This window comes from Salvelinus fontinalis, chromosome 11, assembly GCF_029448725.1.
Source record: "Salvelinus fontinalis isolate EN_2023a chromosome 11, ASM2944872v1, whole genome shotgun sequence".
NCBI classification, from domain to species: Eukaryota; Metazoa; Chordata; class Actinopteri; order Salmoniformes; family Salmonidae; genus Salvelinus; species Salvelinus fontinalis.
In genome coordinates, this window is record NC_074675.1 from 18,138,693 (window position 1) to 18,164,180 (window position 25,488).

Below are 25,488 nucleotides of genomic sequence, written 5' to 3' on the forward strand. Positions count from 1 at the left end.
GAACGCCACCCGCACGGGAAGGAGAGCCTGCCTCGGTCGAAGTCGTGACATTAATTCTTTCCAATGTGTTAAGTTATTATCTTTTTGTTTTCTCATGATTTGGTTGGGTCTAATTCTGTTGCTTTCCTGGGGCTCTGTGGGGTGTGTTTGTGTTTGTGAACAGAGCCCCAGCACCAGCTTGGTTAGTGGACTCTTCTCCAGCTTCATCTCTCTGTAAGTGATGGCTTTGTTGTGGAAGGTTTGGGAATTGCTTCCTTTTAGGTGGTTGTAGAATTTAACTGCTCTTTTCTGGATTTTGATCATTAGTGGGTATCGGCCTAATTCTGCTCTGCATGCATTATTTGGTGTTCTACGTTGTACACGGAGGATATTTTTGCAGAATTCTGCATGCAGTCTCAATTTGGTGTTTGTCCCATTTTGTGAATTCTTGGTTGGTGAGCAGACCCCAGAACTCACAACCATAAAGGGCTATAACTGATTCAAGTATTTTTAGCCAGATCCTAATTGGTATGTTGAGTTTTATGTTCCTTTTGATGGCATAGAATGCCCTTCTTGTCTTGTCTCTCAGATCGTTCACAGCCCTGTGGCGCTGATGTTTAGGCCAAGGTATGTGTCGTTTTTTGTGTACTCCAGGGCAACGGTGTCTAGATGGAATTTGTATTTCTGGTCCTAGAGATCGGACCTTTTTTGGAACACCATTATTTTGGTCTTACTGAGATTTACTATCAGGGCCCAGGTCTGGCAGAATCTGTGCAGAAGATCTAGGTGCTGCTGTAGGCCCTTCTTGGTTGGTGACAGAAGCAGAAGATCATCAGCAAACAGTAGACATTTGACTTCAGATTCTAGTAGGGTGAGGCCGGGTGCTGCAGACTTTTCTAGTGCCCTCGCCAATTCGTTTATATATATGTTGAAGAGGGTGGGGCTTAAGCTGCATCCCTGTCTCACCCCACGGCCCTGTGGGAAGAAATGTGTGTGTTTTTTGCCTATTTTAACCACACCCTTGTTGTTTGTGTACATGGATTTTATAGGGTCGTATGTTTTTCCCCTACACCACTTTCCATCAATTTGTATAGCAGACCCTCATGCCAAATTGAGTCGAAAGCTTTTTTGAAATCAACAAAGCATGCGAAGACTGCCTTTGTTTTTTTGTTTGTCAATTAGGGTGTGCAGGGTGAATATGTGGTCTGTCGTACAATCATTTGGTAAAAAGCCAATTTGACATTTGCTCAGTACATTGTTTTCACTGAGGAAATGTATGAGTCTGCTGTTAATGATAATGAAGAGGATTTTCCCAAGGTTGCTGTTGACGCATATCCCACGGTAGTTATTGGGATCAAATTTGTCTCCATTTTTGTGGAATGGGGTGGTCATTCCTTGGTTCCAAATATTGGGGAAGATGTCAGAGCTAAGGATGATGTTAAAGAGTTTTAGTATAGCCAATTGGAATTTGTTGTATATTTGATTTTTTCATTGAGGATACCATCAACACAACAGGCCTTTTTGTATTGGAGGGTTTTTGTTTTGTCCTGTAGTTCATTCAAGGTAATTGGAGAATCCAGTGGGTTCTGGTAGTCTTTAATAGTTGATTCTAAGATTTGTATTTGATCATGTATATGTTTTTGCTGTTTGTTCTTTGTTATAGAGCCAAAAAGATTGGACAAGTGGTTTACCCATATCTCCATTTTGGATAGATAATTCTTTGTGTTGTTTGTTTTTGCATTCTTCATCAAACCATTTGTCATTGTTGTTCATTTTCTTTGGTTTTCTATTTGAGATTATTAGATTTGATAGGGAAGCTGAGAGGTCAAATATAATGTTAAGATTTTCTACTACCAAGTGACCCCTTCACTATTACAGTGGAACGTTTAGTCCAGGAAGTTGTCTAAAAGGGATTGAATTTGTTGTTGCCTAATTGTTTTTTGATAGGTTTCCACACTACAGTCCTTCCATCTATAGCATTTCTTAATATTACTCAGTTCCTTTGGCGTTGATGCCTCATGATTGAGTATTGCTTTATTCAAGTAGACTGTGATTTTCCTGTGATCTGACAGGGGTGTCAGTGGGCTGACTGTGAACGCTCAAAGAGATTCTGGGTTGGGGTCAGTGACAAAGTAGTCTTCAGTACTACTGCCAAGAGATGAGCTATAGGTGTACCTACCATAGTAGTCCCCTCGAAGCCTACCATTGACTATGTACATACCCAGTGTGCGACAGAGATGCAGGAGTTGTGACCCATTTTTGTTGGTTATGTTGTCATAGTTGTGCCTAGGGGGGCATATGGGGAAGGGAATGCTGTCACCTTCAGGCAGGTATTTGTCCCCATGTGTGCTGAGGGTGTCAGGTTCTTATCCGATTCTGGCATTTAGGTCTCCACAGACTAGTACATGTCCCTGGGCCTGGGAATGATTGATTTCCCCCTCCAGGATGGAGAAGCTGTCTTCATTGAAGTATGGGGATTATAGTGGGGGGATATTGGTAGCACACAGGAGGACATTTTTCTCTGTTAAGATCATGGTCTTTTGAATTTCTAGCCAAATGTAAAATGTTGCTGTTTTGATTAATTTAATGGAGTGAGTTAGGTCTGCTCTATACCAAATGAGCATACCCCCTGAGTTCCTTCCCTGTTCATACCTGGTAGTTTGGTGGATGAGACTACCAGCTCTCTGTAACCTAGAGGGCAACAAGTGGGTCCGTCTCCTCTATACCAGGTCTCTTGTAGGATGACAATGTCTGTATTTCCGATTTCTTTGATGAAGTCCAGGTTCCTACCCTTCAGGCCAAAGGCAGATGACCTCAGGCCTTGGATATTCCAGGATGAGAGTGAAGGCTTTGTGTTCCATAAAGTGTCCAATATTGTTGGTCGTGTGGTTTGGCCTCAGGTCAGTAAGTGTGAGAAGAGCCTGCTGAGCATCTGGTACATGCCATTGGCTTGGGCTAGTGTAAGTGTGGGGCTTGGGCCGGTTTGCCCGCTCACGGCCTGGGCGTATGTGTGACTTAAAGTGGGGCAAAAAAGTATTTAGTCAGCCACCAATTGTGCAAGTTCTCCCACTTAAAAATTTTCATCATAGGTACACTTCAACTATGACAGACAAAATAAAAAATAAAAATCCAGAAAATCACATTGTAGAATTTTTAATGAATTTATTTGCAAATTATGGTGGAAAATAAGTATTTGGTCAATAACAAAAGTTTATCTCAATACTTTGTTATATACCGTTTGTTGGCAATGACAGAGGTCAAACGTTTTCTGTAAGTCCTCACAAGGTTTTCACACACTGTTGCTGGTATTTTGGCCCATTCCTCCATGCACATCTCCTCTAGGGCAGTGATGTTTTGGGGCTGTTGCTGGGCAACACGGACTTTCAACTTCCTCCAAAGATTTTCTATGGGGTTGAGATCTGGAGACTGGCTAAGCCACTCCAGGACCTTGAAATGCTTCGTATGAAGCCACTCCTTCGTTGCCCGGGCGGTGTGTTTGGATCTGATCTGAGGGGTCCTAAATGGGGTGTGGTTATGGTTGACTTTGGGGGGGTGTTGATTGGTTGGGGGTGTGTATGTGGCTGGTGGTGTTGTTGTCTGGGTGTAGGTCCTCTCGTCGTGGGTCCTCTATGTGTAGGTCCGGGGGCTGTGTCCCGCAGGTCTGGGAGAGTGTCTCGCTGGTCTGGGCGGGGTGTCTGTTGATCTGTTGCTCCTGTGTGAAGTGTTGGGGCTGCGTTAGAGAGCAAAGTCCTTTCGAGTCCGGGCAAAGGTGGGCACTGCTGCCTTGTATAGTTGGACCTGGCCATAGAGGCTGTTCAAGTCCAAGGTTGTGGGCCAGGAAAACATTTGGTTTTGAGGCACAGTCACGGGAAATACTTGCGTTTACCCCCTGTATGGTAGCAGGGTGGAAGTCTTTACGTAGTAGCAGGGTGGAGATAACCACTTGTGCATTGGGGAAAGTAGAAGAAGCTTTTTCAATCACTCCCTTCAGTGCTGTGGCCACCCTTTCCTGCTGTGCGCTCAGGTCGTTTGTGTCTGTGTGTTTTATTATGTGTCTGGGTGAACCTAGTTGGTCCTCAGACAGAAGGTCTAGGGCGCGCTGGGTGTTTGGACACCAGAGTTTAGACACACTGTGTTTGGGAAATCGTTTTTTTCCCTCTTGTATATATTTCCCATTTGAGTCCATAAGGAGTACAATCTGCGTCTTGTGTATGTCCTCAATGGGTGTGGGGGGGTTGTCAGGAGGGCTATCAGGGAGGCTGACAGGGGGGGCTTGGGGTTCTTCATTTGTTTGTCCCGCTGTGATGTCGATGATATGGTCAGGGTCTGGTGTGAACTGTTCTGCTGTAGTATCGAGACTTTTGTCGGGAGCTGAGGTGGGCTGTTCTGCCGGCTTTTCTGCGGGGGTGGCCACCTCTCTAGTGGGTTGTTCTCTGTCACATGCCATCCCCCTCACCCTCACCTCCAGTAGTCTGATCCTCCCCTCTAGTTGTCACGTTCCTGACCTTATTTCCTTTGTTTAGTCTTTGTTTAGTTGGTCAGGACGTGACCTGGGTGGGTGTATTCTATGTTTTGTGTTTCTATGTTGGGTTTATTGTTTGGCCTAATATGGTTCTCAATCAGAGGCAGGTGTTTGTCATTGTCTCTGATTGGGAACCATATTAAGGTAGGCTGTTCTCACTGTTTGTTTGTGGGTGATTATTCCTGTTCGTTGCGCTCTATGTTGTCTAGATTCACATGTTCAGGACTGTAGCGTCGTTGGTTTCGTTTTGTTTATTGTTTTGTTCGTGTTAAAAAAAGTGTTCGATTAAATATGGATACATACCACGCTGCAATTTGGTCCTCCTCTCTTCCACATAACGATGAGCGTTACAGAATCACCCACCAAAACCGGACCAAGCAGCGTGGCAACGGACAGCGGCAGCAGCAGCAGCAGCGATGTCAGGAATGGACATGGGAAGACGAATTGGACGGTAAAGGACCCTGGGCACAGCCAGGGGAATATCGCCGCCCCAAGGCAGAGCTGGAGGCAGCGAAAGCAGAGAGGCGGCGTTTTGAGGAGCTAGCTCGGCAGCAGAATGAGGATCTGGGTTACACTACTTGGGAGGAAATAGACAAGTGGTCGGTCGACCCAGGGAGGGTACCGGAGCCCGCCTGGGATTCTATGGAGCAATGTGCGGAGGGATACCGGCGAATGGAGGCAGCACGGCGACGCGGTAGGAAGCCCGAGAGACAGCCCCAAAAAATTATTGGGGGGGGGGGGGGGGGGGGGGGGCTCTCGGGGAGTGTGGAAAAGTCAGGTAGGAATCCTGCGTCAACTCCTCGTGCTTACCGTGGAGAGCGGGAGTACGGGCAGACACCGTGTTATGCGGAAGAGTGCCCGGTGTCTACTGTACGTGTACATAGCCCGGTGCGGTACATCCCAGCTCCTCATATCGGCCGGGCTAGAGTGGGCATCGAGCCAGGTGCCATGAAGCTGGCTCAACGCATCTGGTTTCCAGTGCGTCTCCTCGGGCCGGCGTACATGGCACCAGCCTTACGCATGGTGTCCCCGGGTTCGCCAGCACAGCCCAGTGCGGGCTATTCTAACTCGCCGCACTGGCCTGGCTACGGGGAGCATTCAACCAGGTAAGGTTGGGCAGGCTCGGTGCTCAAGAGCTCCAATACGCCTTCACGGTCCGGTCTATCCGGTGCCACCTCCTCGCCCCAGCCCAGTACCACCAGTGCCAACACCACGCACCAGGCTTCCAGTGCGTCTCCAGAGCCCTGTTCCTCCTCCACGCACTCGCCCTGTGGTGCATGTCTCCAGCCCGGTACCACCAGTTCCGGCACCACGCACCAAGCCTCCTGTGCGTCTCCAGAGCCCTGTACGCACTGCTGCCCCTCAGTCCGGTGCTGCCCCTCCGTCCAGAGGCGCCCATCAGTCCAGTGGGGTTAATTTGGAGGGTAGCCATTGAGAGGAGGCCACGGAAGCGGGGATTAACTATGGTGGGGTGGGGGCCACGTCCAGAGCCAGAGCCGCCACCATGGACAGATAGTGCTCTGTGCTTCTCTTGCTCTTATTTTTTATATTGTTGAAGAGTTCTCACCAGAGTGCAGATATGTCTCTCTCCACCTCCAGCTCTCCGGGTCTGGTTAAGGGAGTGTTGTTGTTCTGGACTGTTGTCTGGGTCTGTGCTGGCTGGAGTGTAATCACCTGCTGTTCCAGCTCCACCTGCCTTAAATCCAGCTGGGTAAATGTATCCTTCATTTCAATGAGGGAGTAGTACCCTGTGCTGGGAGGTTGACTTTCCGCTTGGGGTTGCTCGTCTGTAGGGTTATATAATGAAGAGGTCTGGTCTGACCGGCTCGGGGTGGGGGTAGCTTTCTCAAGGGAGAGCTTCTCCTGCTGGGCTAATTCTTTGATGAGGTGAAAGTCCAGCTGAAACTGTTTGGGGTTGCCCTGTACCAATTTTGTTCCAGACTTATAGAGATTTATATTACCCTTAATAGAGGGGTAGTGTGCTAATATATCACTGTGCCATGCCAGGGGGTGGTTTGTGTGGAAGATGAGGTTGCTTTTCCATATGGATCTTCATTTTGTGATCTTTTCTTGCAGTATCATTCTTTACATACACAGGGAACTGTATTTTAATTACCTCTGAACAGCGGGAGGCAGCTTCTAAAGCTTCTGAGTTTTGATTTGGAGTGAAGGTTATGTTGTAGAGGGTAGCATCCTGTATATGTTCCTGACAAAAACTCCAAGTTTATCTAACTCTAAATCTATCTTTTTTAAAGAACATGCTGACAAAATGCAGGAGCTCATTTATCTCTCTCTCAAATATATATATTTTTCCTTACATCTCCCCCTTCCCTCCTCTCTTTCTTTCTCTATATCACTTCCATGTCTTTTCTTCACTTGTTCTAAGTCTCTCATTGTCCTGCTCTCTTCTTCCCCTTCTCCCTCTGCTTTCTCCTCCCCCCTCTCCCTCTGCTCTCTCTTTTCTCCTCTCCCTTTCTCCTTTCCCCCGTTCTCTCTACTCAAACCTCACTCCTGTAGCTCACTCCAGCTCCATGTAGGGGAACTTTCTTTCTCAATAAAACATTCAACTACTCCAACGTGATTTCCTGGTGGCATTTCTCGTATTTCTATTCCCCCTCTCCACCCCCTCTTTCCACTGCGATCATAAGGAAAACACATTGTGATGTAGGACAATACAATTAGCTTTTCATTCCATCAGAGCTGCTGCTTTTGATTCCACTGCCCTGGTTTTCTCGGTCCTTTCACCAGCCTGTTGTTTTACATCAACTTTACAGGCTCTATGTCTATTTCATGTCTCTCTTTGATGTGCATTCATTTGAAGTAAGTTCTTTATCCTCGGGTTAGTTGTTGTTAATACAATATTTATTATAACGTTATTAAATCATGCTTTGATTGTGTGTGTTAGGAGAAACAGGAAGTGATGTGATAACCTTTGACTCCTGTGTGTGCTGCGCCTCTTCCTGTCCCCCTCTTCTTATTGAATGAGGCTTTGATTGTGTACGGAGAGGAAGAGGAAGAGGAAGAGAGAGGCCCAACTCGGTGGAAAATCTGTATCCCTCCAGCAGGAGGCGTTTTTTCGTTGTTTCGCCCACCAATCAAGGAGTTTTTGTATGGAGGTCAATGAGAGGGTGTAACATTTTGTCAACAAACACATTCATGGATTATTTGCTACATTAGGTTTGTTTGATCAAATAGCAGTTTTGTAATTCTTAAGTTGTTTCGAGTGTACTAATATAAGTAGGAAACATGACATCACTTCAACTTTGAGAAACAACACTTGATATCGGAGTTGTCTCGAGATTGCTATGCATATTCATGGAATGAGGCTAGAAGCGAAGCCTCTCTCTCCATTGAATACAGGCGGTTGAAGTCAACAACCCTCATATAATATTCAAAAAAGGATTTCAATAATAAGATGTATCCACCAATTCAAGGAAAGGATAGGCAGAAGCTAGAAACGACGCCATGCCGCTTTGTGGACAACGACTCCCCTTGTTAGAGACATGCATCTTATATCTTGTGAGTATATCCATAGAGAAACAGGAAGTGATGATGACCTTTGACCCTGTGCACTGTCTATTGTCTTCTCCCTCTCTGTAGGTGATAGCCCCTGAGGAAATCGTGGATCCCAATGTGGACGAGCACTCGGTGATGACCTACCTGTCCCAGTTTCCCAAGTCCAAGCTGAAGCCTGGTGCCCCACTGCGCTCCAAAACTCTGCACCCCAAGATGGCCAAGGCCTATGGACCAGGTGAGAGAGAGAGACTGGGAATGTAACGACTGACTTCCTTCAAAGACTTCTTTAACTTCTTTATCTATAAATAAATTATCTGGTCTCCCGACAGGACTGACCTCTATAAAATATAAACAACTATTGGAAAGCTCATGTTCTGACCTAGCCATTAAAAAATATGGTCCACAGATGTAATTGAATCTGAACAACCCTTTAACTGGAACAGAATATGGAAAAATATGACCTTGGCATCCCATAATCCGAATCATCAATTTACACATTTTAAGTTTATTCACGGACTGTGTTAAACACCAGGGAAATATTTGATGATGAAATGGGCCCCAACTCCCAACTGTTTACTGTGTCCCCTAAATCAGGTTGACACATTCCTCCATATGATGTGGCCCTGCAGTTAAATGTTTCTGGGCAAAGTTACAAAAAGTATTTCGAAGTGCATGAATGTAAATATATTCAATGCTTTGCATCTATTATGTTACTTCACGATGATAGCTCCTTGATTCTCTCAATCAATCAGAGATGATTACTACTGGCAGGCAGCACTGCCGCCAAAAAAGATCTTTGCTCTTAGATGGTAATCACCTCCCTCTCTCCTAATCGCAAGTGGATACAGTTGTAATTGACAGCAAGAATGAATGGTGCTAGTCAATGAACAACATTGCTCAACATTGACATTATCCCGCCTCTATTGGCTTAAAAAGCCAAACCTAACACTATCTGCCAATTAATTTCCAGAAACATTGCCCCTGTCTGTCTGTCTGTCTGTCTGTCTGTCTGTCTGTCTGTCTGTCTGTCTGTCTGTCTGTCTGTCTGTCTGTCTGTGTGGTGCACACGTTTGTGTCTATCTCTCCGTGTGTAGCCAGTTGATGTGATAACCGTCTTGTGGGTTGACAGAAATACTTTCCCCAAAACCTTCTCAATTGAATGTTAACCTGTCTAGGATCAGCGTGGCGCTAGCGGCACACCCCCCCCCCCCCCCCACTGAAAAACCAGTGCCGCGAAATTCAAAAAAAATATTTTTTTAAAATATTTAACTTTCACACATTAAAGTCCAATACAGCTAATGAAAGACACAGATCTTGTGAATCCAGTCAACATTTCCGATTTTTAAAATGTTTTACAGGGAAGACACAATATGTAAAGATGTACATCTATTACCTAAAAACACATTAGCATAATCCACCATCTTTTATTTGTCCACCAACACCAGTAGCCATCACCAATTCGGCTAAACTAAGATATTTATAGCCCCTAACCAACAAAAAAACTCATTAGATGACAGTCTGATAACATATTTATGGTATGGGATAGGTTTTGTTAGAAAAAAGTGCATATTTCAGGTATATGGCATAGTTTACAATTGCACCCACCGTCACAAATGGACTAGAATAATTACAATGAGCAACGTGTTTACCTAACTACTAATCATCAAACATTTCGTAAAAATACACAGCATACACGAATCGAAAGACACAGATCCTGTGAATACAGACAATATTTCAGATTTTCTAAGTGTCTTACAGCGAAAACACAATAAATCGTTATATTAGCTTAGCACATAGCAATTAGCAGCCCAGCATTGATTCTAGCCAAAGTGAGCGATAAAAGTCAACATCGCCAAAAGATATTAATTTTTTCACTAACCTTCTCAGAATTCTTCCGATGACACTCCTGTAACATCACATTACAACATGCATATACAGTTTGATCGAAAATGTTTATATTTAGCCACCAAAATCATGGTTAGACAATGTGAAATGTAGACAAGCTGGTAAAGAAAAAGTCCTTGCGCCACTTAGACAGTGATCTACTCTTATACATAAATACTCATAAACGTGACTAAAAAATATAGGGTGGACAGGGATTGATAGACAATTTAATTCTTAATACAATTGCGTTATTACATTTTTTAATTTATCCTTACTTTTCAATACAGTTTGCGCCAAGCGAAGCTACGTCAAAAAACATGGCGTCCTAAGCCACTAAAATGTTTCGACAGAAACACGATTTATCATAATAAAAATGTCCTACCTTGAGCTGTTCTTCCATCAGTATCTTGGGCAAAGGATCCTTTCTTGGGAGAAATCGTCTTTTGGTGGAAAGCTGTCCTCTTGCCATGTGGAAATGTCAACTGCGTTCGGGATGAACTGAAAAGCGTGCCCAACTTTTCACATCGTTGCAAAAATAAATGTCCCAAAATCGCACTAAACGGATATAAATTGCTATAAAACGCTTTAAATTAACTACCTTATGATGTTTTTAACTCCTATAACGAGTGAAAAGATGACCGGAGAAATATAACAGGCTAAACTAACGCTTGGAACAGGTGCGCGCCGGTGTCCTCTAGGCTCATGACGCAGCTCCCAAAGAATGACTAGCTTCAGGGTTTTTTCATTTGTAGGGCCTGTGAACGCGCAATCGACCCCGTTGGAATCGTCATCACGTAAAGGCATCCAGGGGAAGACGTAAGAAGTGTCCGTATAGTCATAGCAACGAAAGTGCCCTTTTAACTGACTTCAGAAGAGTGGCCAACATTTCTCAAATCTGACTCCATGTCAGGGAAATTGCTGTAGAATGGGCTCTGTTCCACTTAGAGACAAAATTTCAACTCCTATAGAAACTATAGACTGTTTTCTATCCAATAATAATAATAATATGCATATTGTACGATCAAGGATTTTGTGGGAAGCCGTTTAAAAAAGTACCCAATTAGCATAAATAGTCTAAACAGCGCCCCCATCCCCAACAGGTTAACTACAAAGTAGGCTTACCTGGCAAAAGTATATCATGAGTAAGTATATCATTTGTATCTTATTTGTTATTTGAAAACTTTTCCATAAAAATTATTTAAATTACATTGGCTTGCGAAAGTATTCAACCCCCTTGGCATTTTTCCTATTTTGTTGCCTTACAACCTGCAAGTCTCTTGGGGTATGTCTCTATAAGCTTGGCACATCTAGCCACTGGGATTTTTTGCCCATTCTTCAAGGCACAACTGCTCCAGCTCCTTCAAGTTGGATGGGCTCCGCTGGTGTACAGCAATCTTTAAGTCACACCACAGATTCTCAATTGGATTGAGGTCTGGGCTTTGACTAGGCCATTCCAAGATATTTAAATGTTTCCCCTTAAACCACTCAAGTGATGTGTAGTAGTATAATTAGGGTCATTGTCCTGCTGGAAGGTGAACCATCGTCCCAGTCTCAAATCTCTGGAAGACTGAAACAGGTATCCCTCAAGAATTTACCTGTATTTAACGCCACCCATCCCTTCAATTCTGACCAGTTTCCCTGTCCCTGCTAAGGAAAAACATCCCCACAGTATGATGCTGCCACCACCATGCTTCACTGTGGGGATGGTATTCTCAGGGTGATGAAAGGTGTTGGGTTTGCCAGACATCGCGTTTTCCTTTATTGCCAAAAAGCTCAATTTTAGTCTCATCTGACCAGAGTACCTTCTTCCATATGTTTGGAGAGTCTCCCACATGCCTTTTGGCGTACACCAAATGTGTTTGCTTATTTTTTTCTTTAAGCAATGGCTTTTTTTCAGGCCAGTCTTCCGTAAAGCCCAGCTCTGTGGAGTGTACGGCTTAAAGTGGTCCTATGGACAGATACTCCAATCTCCGCTGTGAAGCTTTGCAGCTCCTTCAAGGTTATCTTTGGTTTCTTTGTTGCTTCTCTGATTAATGCCCTCCTTGCCTGGTCCGTGAGTTTTGTGAGTGGCCCTCTCTTGGCAGGTTTGTTGTGGTGCCATATTCTTTCCATTTTTTAATAATGGATTTAATGGTGCTCTGTGGGATGTTCAAAGTTTCTGATATTTTTTTATATTCTAACCCTGATCAGTACTTCTCCACAACTTTGTCCCTTTGCTTGGTGGTGCCCCTTGCTTAGTGGTGTTGCAGACTCTGGGGCCTTTCAGAACAGGTGTATAAATACTGAGATCCTGTGACAGATCATGTGACACTTATATTGCACACAGTTGGACTTTATTTAACTAATTCTGTGACTTCTGAAGGTAATTGGTTGCACCAGATCTTATTTAGGGGCTTCATAGCAAAGGGGGTGAATACATATGCACGCACCACTTTTCCGTTGTCTATTGTTTCAAATTTTTTGAAACAAGTAATTTTTTTCATTTCATTTCACCAATTTGGACTATGTTGTGTATGTCCATTACATGAAATCCAAATAAAAATAAAGTTAAATAACAGGTTGTAATGCAAAAAAAAGGCCAAGGAGGGTGAATACTTTTAAAAGACACTGTATATATTATTTAAATTAATATATGGGGGATTGTAAATGATGCAGACAATTACAATGATAGAAGCCACAATCTAATTGCAATATTAAAGCTGATACACCCGCTAAAGAATACAAAAACAATAATAACAATCATTTTGCCATGAAATGAGCAGCAGCAGTATAGAACCATCGCTAGACCGGCACATTAGACAGCACATTCCTCACTCGCTAAATGCACAATTAAATGTCCAGATGCACAATTAAAGGGGAATTACACTCACTTTTAGTTTGCTTCCAGACCTCCAAAGAATGGTCTTCTAATGTAATTTAACCATAGATATGGACTCGGAACATCCAATTTCGTTGTTTCTCTATGAACAATTGTAATTTTGAGAGTGAAAAACTATCTAAAACAAGGAAAAATAAAACTGAGAAAACATAATCTGGGGAAAAATCACAAATTTGATAGGGCCCCCTTTACAGTTGTTAATTAACCAATATTTTACCAGGTATATTGACAGAAAACATAGTGCTCTTCTTTCTCTTGCACTCTAAGGACCCGGGGTTGGATGGAGGCATGTTGGCTGGGTGTGGTTGGAGGAATGGGATGGGAGGTTGGGGGTGGAGGCCCACTTGTTTTTCTTTTCCTATCCTGTTTGTACTGAATGTATTATTACTTACTTAAACTCTGTATGTATGTTTCTTCTTTTGAGTGACAGCCTACGGGTGGGTATATGTTTTATAAACATAGAATTTGAAATGGACAATGCACCGCCCCAACAAAAAAATAACAAAACAAATGTAGGTAAAAAATAGACTTCCTTAACAATCTACATCTTCTAAAGTTTCAATAGCTCAAAGGCCATCTGGTTTATTCTGTATATTAGATGCAAGAATTATTGTTGAAAAGGAAGGTGTTTCATCCTGTTTACACCTGTCAGCACAGAATAAGTGACAGAGGGCTCTCACATCTAGTCCTGTACTCCTGCTTACTGTCTCCATCCTTTTCCCCGTCAGGTATTGAGCCCAGAGGTAACATGGTGCTGAAGCCGGCTGAGTTCATCGTGGAGACAGTGGAGGCGGGGCTAGGGGAGGTGCTGGTCTACGTGGAGGACCCAGAGGGACACACAGAGGAGGTGGAGCACTCTCACTCATATTAACCCTTAACTCCTCAATCCCTCACTCCTCCGTCCTGAAGTTGCTGTTCATTTGCACACACAGTTCATCACATTCAGTTTCTATCTCTCCCCTTCCTCCGGTTTCGGCCCTCTCTTTCTGTTCCAGGCCAGAGTGATCCCCAACAATGACAAGAACAGGACGTACTCTGTCATCTACCTGCCCAAAGTGGAGGGCCTTCACAAGGTAACACACTTACAGTACCTGTATATATATATACTGGAAAATATTTGAAATCTCAGTTTATAAACTTCAGTAGTTTAGGATTTCCTCCAGCGGTCTAACAGGGGTCTATCCATGTTCCTCTCCCCAGGTGAAGGTGCTGTTCGCTGGGCAGGACATAGACAGGAGTCCTTTCGTGGTGAGTGTGTCCAAGGCCATGGGAGATCCCAACAAGGTGCAGGCCAGAGGACCAGGACTGGAGCCTGTAGGCAACGTGGCTAACAAGCCTACCTACTTCGACATCTACACAGCAGGTAACACACACATACACATCTGGGGAGGACCATGTTCATGGTATGGAAGTAGATCATCTATCTACCTTTCCTATTAAAATCCCCTAGTTTCGTCAATAGGGTTGTAAGTAAATCTGAGGATATTTTAGAATGATCATTAGCTTTGCAATATTAGCTGATATTTATTATTTCAATCATGATGACAAAGTACATGTATGTATTCGTTCTCTCTAATGTCCTCCAGTGTTACGCCCATTTCTGTCCCCTGACCACACAGTAGAAGGTGTTAGTTCATCTCTTTTTGTCCCCAGGTGCCGGTGCTGGAGACGTGGGTGTAATCATCGTGGACTCCCAGGGCAGAAGAGACACCGTGGAGATCATTCTGGAAAACAAGGGGGACAGTATTTTCCGTTGCACCTATTGCCCTATCCTGGAGGGGTCTCATGTTATCTATGTGACGTTTGCTGGGCAGCAGATACCCAGAAGCCCTTTCACCGTCCACATCTCAGAGGGTAACACACACACACACACACACACACACACACACACACACACACACACACACACACACACACACACACACACACACACACACACACACACACACACACACACACACACACACACACACACACACACACACACACACACACAGATTTTGTTGATTGTACAGATTTTTTACAGTAATCCACTATCTGACTCCCTCCCTCTCCTTCTAGTCTGAGTAATATTGAGTATTGATGTCTAGACTGACCTCACAACTAGACATTTGATCTCCATAACAGACAGGCCACCGGCATGGTCTGAAGTCTTTTGGGTTGTTCTGAAAATTGTTGAGTTAGGGTTGGTGAACTCTTGGTTTGTGGGAGGACTCTGGATGGGTTCTGAGTGTTGGGGAGGCAGGGTTCTAAGCTGTGGATTCTGGTGGTTCTCCAGAGTGATCCTGTCCTGTTCTTGCGTGTGTGTCATGTCGTTGTTGTTCCTCCATGCAGCTCCACCGAGCTCCCTACCCCCCGGCTCTCCGGTGCAGATAGTGCCCCAGTCCATACGCACCCCACCCACAGACAAGGCCAAGAGAGTGCCCCCCCCAACACCGCCCAAACCCAGGCGACCAAGTTAGTACAGGCTTGCCCGTGGAGGAGAGACTGGAGCCTACCTGCGCCAGCCTGGTCCCCCCCTAAACTCAAAACTATACCACCAACCCCCTTGACGCATCGCACCAGGGGGTCCCCAGCTTGATGGCATGTGCTGGCGCTTAGCCCTCTGTGGCTTCACCCCCCCCCCCCTTCAACTCAGGCATCTTCCAAAGAGACAGAATGAGAGGGAATGAGTGTGTAACTGAAAGAAGAAATGAAAGGATGAGAGAGAGAGAATGCATGAATGAAAGAAAATGAAGAGAGTGAATGGGAGAAAGAAATGCAGTTCCTCCTCATTTTAACAACAGAGGCAGCATCATCCATTCATGTGGATGGCTGGTTTTGGACGGTCACCTTTACAGACGCTCGGTAGGTCTTCAACACACAGAGGTCACACACTTACTGTACATCACCTGCTTCAAAAATAGAAGTACATTACAATTGGTCTTCCAACATTGTCTTATTGCAATAATCTTCGAATACTGCATATCAAAAAAGTTATCAAATAATCCCACACACTTTCATTTTATCCAGTTTGTAGCCTACTTTGGCTTAATATCCTGTAACACATGTGATTTGATTTCTTCCATGTGTGACGTTAAATTGACTTGACGATTTAGAACAGAACTAATGAGTAACAACACCCACCAATTAACAAAAATAGATTTTAACAAAACAACAGCACCCTAGTGTACCATAACACCGTTTTTTTAATGATAGATTCAAAAATTAACCCGGAAACAAACAATCTCGTTCAAGTCAAACGAAAATCGATTGTCTTAACCTTTGACCTTTGTTTCATTTGACGAGAGCGAAAGTCAGCGTGACCGTCCAGACGTGTTTGAGTCTTACATACCTCATTACACTGTCTGCCTCATCTTCATCCTCATCTTCATCCCCCCCAGACCAAAGCAAACGCTCTGTGTTCAGTCAGCCATTTACAATTTAATCTTTTCTGACTAACACTGAACATGCAAATGCTCCTCCATTTTTAGCTTCACTGTTAACTGACATTTTTCAAAAGCTTTTTCATAATATAACAGAACAATAACATTGTTTGTCTTCATAACCCATTTTAATAACAGCCTCTCTATAAAGAGGTTTTCCATAAATCTGTTATTTTATTTTCCTTGTTTTTCTTTTGGTCATTTATAAACTTAAGCGGTCTAAAATGATGATGATTTGGGAGAGTTAGCTGGTTATTTCTTCCCAATTTGACAAAAATGCTGTAATGTTTTCTGTGGCCAAGACATTTTTACAGTCCTATTACAGCACTGGTAATTAGCTAATTAAAAGCCTGCGGCGTCATAACTCAAGATGTTAGCATAGTTATGCTAGCTATATTTCTTTGGAATGTTTTGCCATCTAACTAGAGGTTCACCGTGTAACGTCATTGTATTCAAGCGCATAGAAATGATTCCAGAAACCTTTCTTTTCCAGAAACGTGTCTTTTTGTTTTCATTCTGCCAATCTTATCCATTCAAGCCCAGTGTTTTACAGTAACCCGTCTTTGTTCTCTGTCTAGCTGTTCTGCAGGGTTTATAACTCCTGTTCAATGTCCATCTCTCCTGTTGCTTCTTCCCTGGCAGCCCATGCAGACTGTGCTTCATGCACCACTATTCAACCGACTGAACTAACAGCCAACCTCTGCCCCAGCCTGTGTGTGTATGAGTGTGTATCTTGTTATCTTCTTGTCTAACCCCGTTACCCCTCGGTGGTCCCACAGCCAGCAACCCCAACGTGTGCCGGGCCTCAGGGAGAGGTCTCCAGCCTAAGGGGGTGAGGGTGAAAGAGGTGGCTGACTTCAAGGTGTACACCAAGGGAGCCGGCAGCGGAGAGCTCAAGGTCACCGTCAAGGGGCCAAGTGAGTGTGTGGATATGAGTGTAATCTTTCATGTTGTTATGACTTGCCACCAAGTTCATTTATTGGTTTCATAAGGGCATAAATACTCTTCATGAAACGTAATGCTTTTCAATGGTCTAGTTGAAGGCTACTTACTGTATGTTGTGGCTAGCCGTTGACCTCTGAGCTGCTGTGTGTGTGACCTGTTTGTGACCCCCTCAGAGGGACTAGAGGAGCCTGTGAAGTTGCGTGACGCGGGAGAAGGGGTGTATGAGTGTGACTACTACCCCATCATGACTGGCAAATACACTATCACCATCACCTGGGGCGGACAGACCATCCCACGCAGGTGAAACCCTATCCTCCCCCCTATTCTGCTGTGGGCACAACCACATGAAAGCTATAAAGGCAGTGGGCTGAACCATTAAGGGATTTCCAGTTGTTGAAATAACTTAAAGGAGCCGAAATGACCTGTAATGAGTCATGTTATGAAGCTTACATTCCTGCATTCCTTGGAGGTTAATGGCTGGGGGGGGGGGGGGGGGGGGGGGTGGAACTGGAAATATCACTGTTGTCCAACATCAATTACGTTAATTTTACTGACATTACAGTCAATGGGGCTGTAGAGGATATCTGTTTGACTAGACCACCCCTGACTGTACAGTATGTGTGTTTATGTATCTATGTGTCTGCATTAACATGCATGTGTGTGTGTGTGTGTGTATTTCCTGCAGCCCGTTCGAGGTGGTGGTGAGTGAGGACGTGGGGCCCCAGAAGGTGAGGGCGTGGGGGCCGGGCCTGGAGACAGGCATGGTGGGGAAGTCAGCTGACTTTGTGGTGGAGGCCATCGGCACAGAGGTGGGAACTCTGGGTAAGTCTTACAGACGGCTGTTAGAAGAGAAAGACCCAGGATAAAGCTGCAGAATGCTGTCTCATTATTATATTGGCCAGAGGGGATGGACTGTTTTCCACTGAAATTCTGACATGACTGTCAGGCAACTTACACAGATTCCATTTCCAGGCAGACACACACACACACACACACACACACACACACACACACACACACACACACACACACACACACACACACACACACACACACACACACACACACACACACACACACACACACACACACACACACACACACACACACACACACACACTGGAGGCTGTCTGTAATTGTTAGCAGTTGGAGAGTTGGAGAGATTAAAGCCCACATTTTGGGGGTCACTTGTCACGGAAACCAGCGCAAGGCCTGAGGGCTTCCTGTTACATGATCAGTCTGACCTACCAGCTGAGGGAAAAGGTCATGACCCCTGATGATTCACCTCATCACAGTTATTATATGAATTAGGATGAACTTACTCTTACTTCTCTATCTTCTACCTCCATCAGAAGCGACAAAAAAAACAACCTGCCAATATTTCTTAGTCTGTTGCCATCTATGCCTGTTTGTCTCTTTGCTGCCAGTGTATCTGTGCCTGTGTGCATTTTCTGTGTGTGTGTGTGTGAGCTTATAACTCTACCCAGCTCTATATAATGTGTACCTATATCTCTCTCCCTGTCTCTGTTCATCCCCAGGTTTCTCCATTGAGGGCCCGTCGCAAGCTAAGATAGAGTGTGATGATAAGGGCGATGGGTCATGTGACGTACGTTACTGGCCCACGGAGCCTGGCGACTACGCTGTTCACGTCATCTGTGACGACGAGGACATCAAGGACAGCCCCTTTATGGCCCACATCCTCCTCACAGCCAATGACGTGTTCCCTGAGAAGGTTAGACCCCACCCCTTCATATTTACCCCACCAGCTTGCCAGCCTATAGAACCAGAATAATAAAGTGACGTAACAGTAAGAGAATGGTAACATACTGTCATAGTAACGTAATAATGACATAGAGGCTACATAAGGATGACATAACAGCATTAGGAATGCCCTCTCCTTGCAGGTGAAGAGCTATGGCCCAGGTCTGGAACCGATTGGCTGCATTGTCAACAAACCAGCAGAGTTCACCATTGATACAAGTAGAGCCGGCAGGGGCCAGCTGAAGATATACGCCCAGGATGCAGAGGGTTTCCCCATCGACATCCAGATCACAGAGAACGGAGACAGCACCTTCCTCTGTGTCTACATTCCCACCAAGCCCATCAAGCACACCATCATTATCACCTGGGGAGAGGTCAACGTCCCCAACAGTCCCTTCAGGGTAAGACTGACCACCCATCTAACAGACTGTAGATAAATACCTGTTAGATCAGGGTGTTCCAACCCTGTTCCTGGAGAGCTACCCTCCTGTAGGTTTTAATTTCAACCCCAGTTGTAAATAACCTGATTTAACTTATCAACCAGCTAATTATTATAAGCAGGTGCGCTAGATTAGGGTTGGAGTGAAATCCTACAGGACGGTAGCTCTCCAGGAACAGGGTTGAAGAGCCCTGTGGTAGATACACATACAGTACATACATACATCACTTACAGCATTCTATAGCATATTCAGACTCTAGAGTGCATTTGCAAAGATAGTATACAGTTTTGTACAATGTTCTGGTACTAGTAATGTACGTTCATTGCTGTGTGTGTGTGTGTGTGTGTGTGTGTGTGTGTGTGTGTGTGTGTGTGTGTGTGTGTGTCTCAGGTGACCATCGGAGAGGGCAGCCACCCAGAGAATGTGAAGGTGTATGGTCCAGGTGTGGAGAAGTCAGGTCTGAAGGCCAACGAGCCCACCTACTTCACTGTGGACTGCAGCGAGGCAGGACAAGGTGAGATGCAACAGAGAAATACAACACATAGAAGGGTCTTCACTACTCAAAGTTGTAGCCGACAGTGTTGTTGAGTGGGTTCTAGCACTGATTAGTATTTTCTTGCCATCTGCCTTCTTAATGTTAAACAATCTTACTTGTTTTTCCACTCCAATTTTTACCCCCTTCCTAATCCTGGACCCCTTCACTCCCATTCCCATTCCTCAGGGGATGTCAGTATCGGCATCAAGTGTGCTCCCGGCGTGGTTGGTCCCGCGGAGGCCGACATCGACTTTGACATCATCAAGAACGACAACGACACATTCACAGTGAAGTACATGCCCCCCGGCCCCGGACGCTACACCATCATGGTGCTGTTCGCTGACCATGTGAGAGAAAGAGAAACTACACCGCCATTTTGAATTTTTAGCTTCATTATTATGAAACCAAACAATAACAATGACCCCACTTTGACCCCTGCCACAGGAAATACCCATCAGCCCTTTCAGAATTAAGGTGGACCCCTCTCATGACGCTAACAAGGTGAAGGCGGAGGGACCCGGACTCAACAAGACAGGTGAAACTTCTAGTAATCATGGTAACAAGCTGCCGACATGGCCAATAGATCAAAATCACATACAATAATGTAAACGATGATGCTATAATGACTATAGAGTTACAAAACAATGGACATCAATGTCCAATTCTGGTGTTTTATTTAATTATATGCTAATGACTGTTAATGCAACTGATTACTAGATCAGTTGTATTGATCATGAATGTCCCTCTGTGTGACAACGCCTAGGTGTGGAGGTAGGTAAGCCCACCCACTTCACCATCTACACCAAGGGAGCGGGCAAGGCCAAGCCTGAAGTGCACTTCACCGGAGCAGCCAAAGGGGACGCTGTCCGAGACTTTGAGATCATTGACAACCATGACTACTCCTACACCGTGCGCTACACTGCAGTGCAACAGGTATGTAACCATGACTATTCCTACACCAAGCACTACACTGCAGTGCAACAGGTATGCAACCATGACTACTCCTACACCGTGCACTACACTGCAGTGCAACGGGTATGTAACCATGACTACTCCTACACGTACGCTACACTGCAGTGCAACAGTTATGCAACCATGACTACTCCTACACCGTGCACTACACTGCAGTGCAACAGGTATGTAACCATGACTACTCCTACACCGTGCGCTACACTGCAGTGCAACAGGTATGCAACCATGACTACTCCTACACCGCACACTACACTGCAGGGCAACAGGTATGTAACCATGACTACTCCTACACCGTGCGCTACATTGCAGTGCAACAGGTATGTAACCATGACTACTCCTACACCGTGCGCTACACTGCATTGCAACAGGTATGAGTTCACATAAGGTCAAGATTCCTCACAATCTCGTTAAAATCTGTATTGTTTGAAGTATGAGTTATTTCCTGGCTCCTCTTTTTGGATGATGTGTTTTTGGGTTAAAATGGGGAGGAAGGCCTTGGTAAGAGGGTGATTGAAATGTTTAGGCTGCAGAAGTCTGTATACATATACTATCGTTCAAGATTTTGGGGTCACTTAGAAATGTCTTTGTTTTTGAAAGAAAAGGTTTTCTAATGATCAATTAGCCTTTTAAAATTATACACTTAGCTAACACAACGTGCCATTGGAACACAGGAGTCATGGTTGCTGATAATGGGCCTCTGTTAGCCTTCATTTCTCAGAACAAGAGTAGACTGATGAGTTTCAGAAGAAAGTTCTTTCTGACCATTTGGAGCCTGTAATCGAACCCACAAATGCTGATGCTCCAGATAGTCAACTAGTCTAAAGAAGGCCAGTTTTATTGCTTCTTTAATCAGCACTACAGTTTTTAGCTGTGCTAACATAATTGCAAACGGGTTTTCTAATGATTAATTAGCCTTTAAAATTATAAACTTGGATTAGCTAACACAACGTGCCATTGGAACACAGGAGTGATGGTTGCTGATAATGGGCCTCTGTACGCCTACGTAGATATTTCATAAGAAATCAGCCGTTTCCAGCTACAATAGTCATTTACAATGTTAACAATCTATACACTGTATTTCTGATCAATTCGATGCTATTTTGATGGACAAAAAATGTGCTTTTCTTTCAAAAACAAGGACATTTCTAAGTGACCCCAAACTTTTGAATGGTAGTATATGTTCAGTATGTCCATATGTCATAATATAACAACCACATTCATCTTTTTCTGTCTCTGTCCATCTTCCATATCCTCTCTCTCTCTCTCTCTCCCTCCCTCTTTCCCCACCATATCTCCCTCTCTCTCTCCCGCTCTCATATCTCTCTCGCTCTCTCTTATCCCCCTTTCTCCCTCTCTCCACCTCTCTGTCTCTCCCCCCTCTCTCTCCATCTCTCAGGGTAACATGTCTATCTCAATCTGCCACGGCGGTGACCCCATTCCCAAGAGCCCCTTCAACATCACTGTGGCGCCGCCCCTTGACCTCAACAAGGTCAAAGTTCAGGGGTTGAACAACAGTGAGTACCCCCCCACACGCACTCTCATTTTACTAAGAAACTGACCAGGAAATAAACTACCGTTCATCACCTGGAAGAGTTTGACCTCCCGTCCTCCAACACATTTGTCTTCCCCAGAACACACAGCCACAGAAAATACGTTGGCCTTCTTCTAACAGTTACTTCCTTTAAGAGGTTATATAAAATCAACTGGCCCTCGTGATATTCAATACTGCCAAGGAATTATTTGGCCGATGCACCAAGGACAGTATAGTATTTGTTTTGTATGATGGCTTGGCTCTATAGGCATATAGAAAATAATTATGATCCCCTAGGTATCTAATCATTTCAGTCTGTTAACTAAAATCTATTGTTTTCACTTTGGTGCCTATCAGGAATGTAGGCTATAGCCCTGTGTGTGTGTGTGTGACCTACAGAGGTCGACGTTGGGAAGGATCAGGAGTTCACAGTGAGCACGCACGGCGTCGGTGGCCAGGGCAAGTTGGATGTGAAGATCACCTCGCCCTCTCGTCGGCCAATCCCCTGCAAGCTGGAGTCTGACACGGCCAACGAAGTGCACACCTTGAAGTACATTCCCCCTGAGGAGGGCCCCTACAAAGTGGACATCAGCTATGATGGGAACCCTGTGCCTGGGAGCCCCTTCACTGTGGAGGGGGTGATGCCCCCTGACCCCTCAAAGGTAGGATACACCTGAGACGAACACACACACACACACACACACACACACACACACACACACACACACACACACACACACACACACACACACACACACACACACACACACACACACACACACACACACACACACACACACACACACACACACACACACGCACACAAAACCTGTGTAGTGTACAGTAAGCACTGTAGAATACATAGTGCAGCTGAGATTACGTCCCCAAAAGATTAAATGGATAAAGCTAGTGGGTTTTTACACTTTGAGCTATGCTGGAAGGAATGTTCAGAAATTTCACAACTCTGTATGCTGCTCTATAGAGCGATGGGTCCGGTCTGCATGGGGTTAGACGGTAAGGAAGACCTGGCCTTGGTCCAGTCTGCATGTACTGTATCAGTCTCTTTAGGGCCTGTAGGGTCGCAGTCCTGGTGGTCCCGTGGAGAGCTATAGGGAGGAACTTCCATTAGTACATGACTTAAGGAGGCTTCCTGTCTGATGACACACATCATTGCATTCCGTTTCCATTTAACAACTGTCTGTGAGGGTCTAACTCAAACCCAGTGTGTCCCAACTTAGTAGTGAGTATCTCCTCCCCCCCTCTCTGTCCCTTTTTTCATCTCCCTTTCTCTCTCTTTGCCCCACTCCCCATCTCCCTCTCTATCCCTCTGTTCTTGTCCCATCCATCCTCTTTCCCAGTTAGTCTTTAGTATAGTAACGTCTTCCCTTGGCACAGTTTCTCCATACTGTGCTATTTCCCCCCTGACTCTCCCCTGGTCCCCTGGTCCCCCGGAGTCAGACAGACAGGTCCAGGAGCAGTAGAAGTGTAATACAGTGATAATGAAACATATTCATCACTCTGATCACCTGGGGGCTGTTTGCTTTGTCCAAGACTCATCCAGAGAGTACCAATCATTAACCAACGCCAGAAGGTGTGTGTGTGTGTGTGTGTGTGTGTGTGTGTGTGTGTGTGTGTGTGTGTGTGTGTGTGTGTGTGTGTGTGTGTGTGTGTGTGTGTGTGTGTGTGTGTGTGTGTGTGTGTGTGTGTGAAGAGACAGCGAGAGATAGTATGTGTGTGAGTGAGTGTTTACCTTTAGCCGCAGTTAGATGAGTCAGGCGGTGAGGTCACTGCTGTCCCATGTGGGACTGGGGCGTTGGACCATAACACACCTGACCCCCTTCACCAGATGTTCCCCAATACGTCATCCCCCCTCCCCCTCCCCACCGCCAAACAGGATGAGCTGTATGTCAGTCACTGGACTGCGCCATCACTCTCGGAAAGCATTACTGGGAAGGTTTAGAATACGCCGGTCATGCAGAGAAAGAACTGAAATAGTTATTGTGGTCATAGACATATGCATTTTTCATGTTGGTCAGATGCAGTCATCTTTCAACCATTTGTCAGATGAGACTCCTGTAACTTCTTCACTTCTGATGGCTCTATTACTGAAATTCCAAAAGCGCTTAATATTGTGTGCTTCATTTTATTTGTATCATAGAGCACCCATTTCGATCTAACCACCCCCTCTGAGCTGTTAGTCTAATGGTTTCTCCCCCCTGCTGTCTCTCAGGTGCATGCCTATGGCCCAGGCCTCCAGGGGGGCATGGTGGGCAAGCCGGCCCCCTTCGCCATTGACACCAAGGGTGCGGGCACCGGCGGGCTGGGCCTGACCGTGGAGGGGCCATGCGAGGCCAAGATCGAGTGCCAGGACAACGGCGACGGGTCCTGCTCTGTCTCCTACCTGCCCACAGAGCCCGGCGAATACGCCATCAACATCCTGTTTGCCGAGCAGCACATCCCCGGCTCCCCCTTCAAGGCCACGGTACAGTCCGTGTTTGACCCCAGTAAGGTCACGGCCAGCGGGCCAGGCCTGGAGAGAGGGAAGGTCAACGAGGCAGGGTCGTTCGTAGTGGACTGCGCCAAGGCTGGGGACGCCGAGCTGACCATTGAGATTATTTCTGATTCGGGGTCGAAGGCGGAGGTGCGTGTTCAGAACAACAGTGATGGGACCTATTCTATCATGTACATCCCACAGTTCCATGGCATGTATACTATCACCATTAAATACGGGGGGCACGCCGTGCCCAAGTTCCCCGCCCGTGTGCAGGTGGACCCAGCCGTGGATACCAGCGGGGTGAAGGTGTACGGACCAGGAGTGGAACCGAGAGGTAAGAACATTCACAAATGTAGATAATCGTCATCATCATCATGGCGATGACGATGACGGACAATAGGCTTTTCACTTTGATTGTTTTTCACTGAATCAGAATTTAGGCCTCATTGCACTTATTTGACACAGAATTCAAACAGGATTTTCATTGAATAGCTTCTGTGTGATTCCATCAAGGTTTAGGACTTAAAAAGACAGTCTATAGTTCATAAAAGACGCAGTCTGTAGCCTACTTCCTTAACAGTACATAGAAGAGATATTTTCAGAGAT

The 25,488-nt window shown here is 45.2% G+C and overlaps 1 protein-coding gene across 12 annotated transcripts in view; it reads left to right on the forward strand.

Annotated features, from left to right (window-relative positions):
* Positions 1–25,488, forward strand: part of LOC129865218 (filamin-C-like) — a 99,684-nt gene that overhangs the window by 47,535 nt on the left and 26,661 nt on the right. For 8 of the 12 annotated variants that reach the window (XM_055937811.1, XM_055937809.1, XM_055937810.1 and 5 more), the window contains exons 4-21: positions 8,102–8,252; positions 13,508–13,626; positions 13,775–13,852; positions 13,980–14,142; positions 14,433–14,633; positions 15,114–15,236; positions 16,984–17,121; positions 17,323–17,449; positions 17,835–17,971; positions 18,688–18,881; positions 19,054–19,311; positions 19,741–19,864; positions 20,072–20,232; positions 20,330–20,420; positions 20,649–20,818; positions 22,254–22,371; positions 22,788–23,050; positions 24,619–25,216. In XM_055937811.1, the coding sequence (XP_055793786.1) occupies positions 8,102–8,252; positions 13,508–13,626; positions 13,775–13,852; positions 13,980–14,142; positions 14,433–14,633; positions 15,114–15,236; positions 16,984–17,121; positions 17,323–17,449; positions 17,835–17,971; positions 18,688–18,881; positions 19,054–19,311; positions 19,741–19,864; positions 20,072–20,232; positions 20,330–20,420; positions 20,649–20,818; positions 22,254–22,371; positions 22,788–23,050; positions 24,619–25,216 (3,214 nt within the window). The remainder of the gene's footprint in view (positions 1–8,101; positions 8,253–13,507; positions 13,627–13,774; positions 13,853–13,979; positions 14,143–14,432; positions 14,634–15,113; positions 15,237–16,983; positions 17,122–17,322; positions 17,450–17,834; positions 17,972–18,687; positions 18,882–19,053; positions 19,312–19,740; positions 19,865–20,071; positions 20,233–20,329; positions 20,421–20,648; positions 20,819–22,253; positions 22,372–22,787; positions 23,051–24,618; positions 25,217–25,488) is intronic. The other 4 variants (XM_055937819.1, XM_055937816.1, XM_055937817.1 and 1 more) reach the window with 1 other exon arrangement.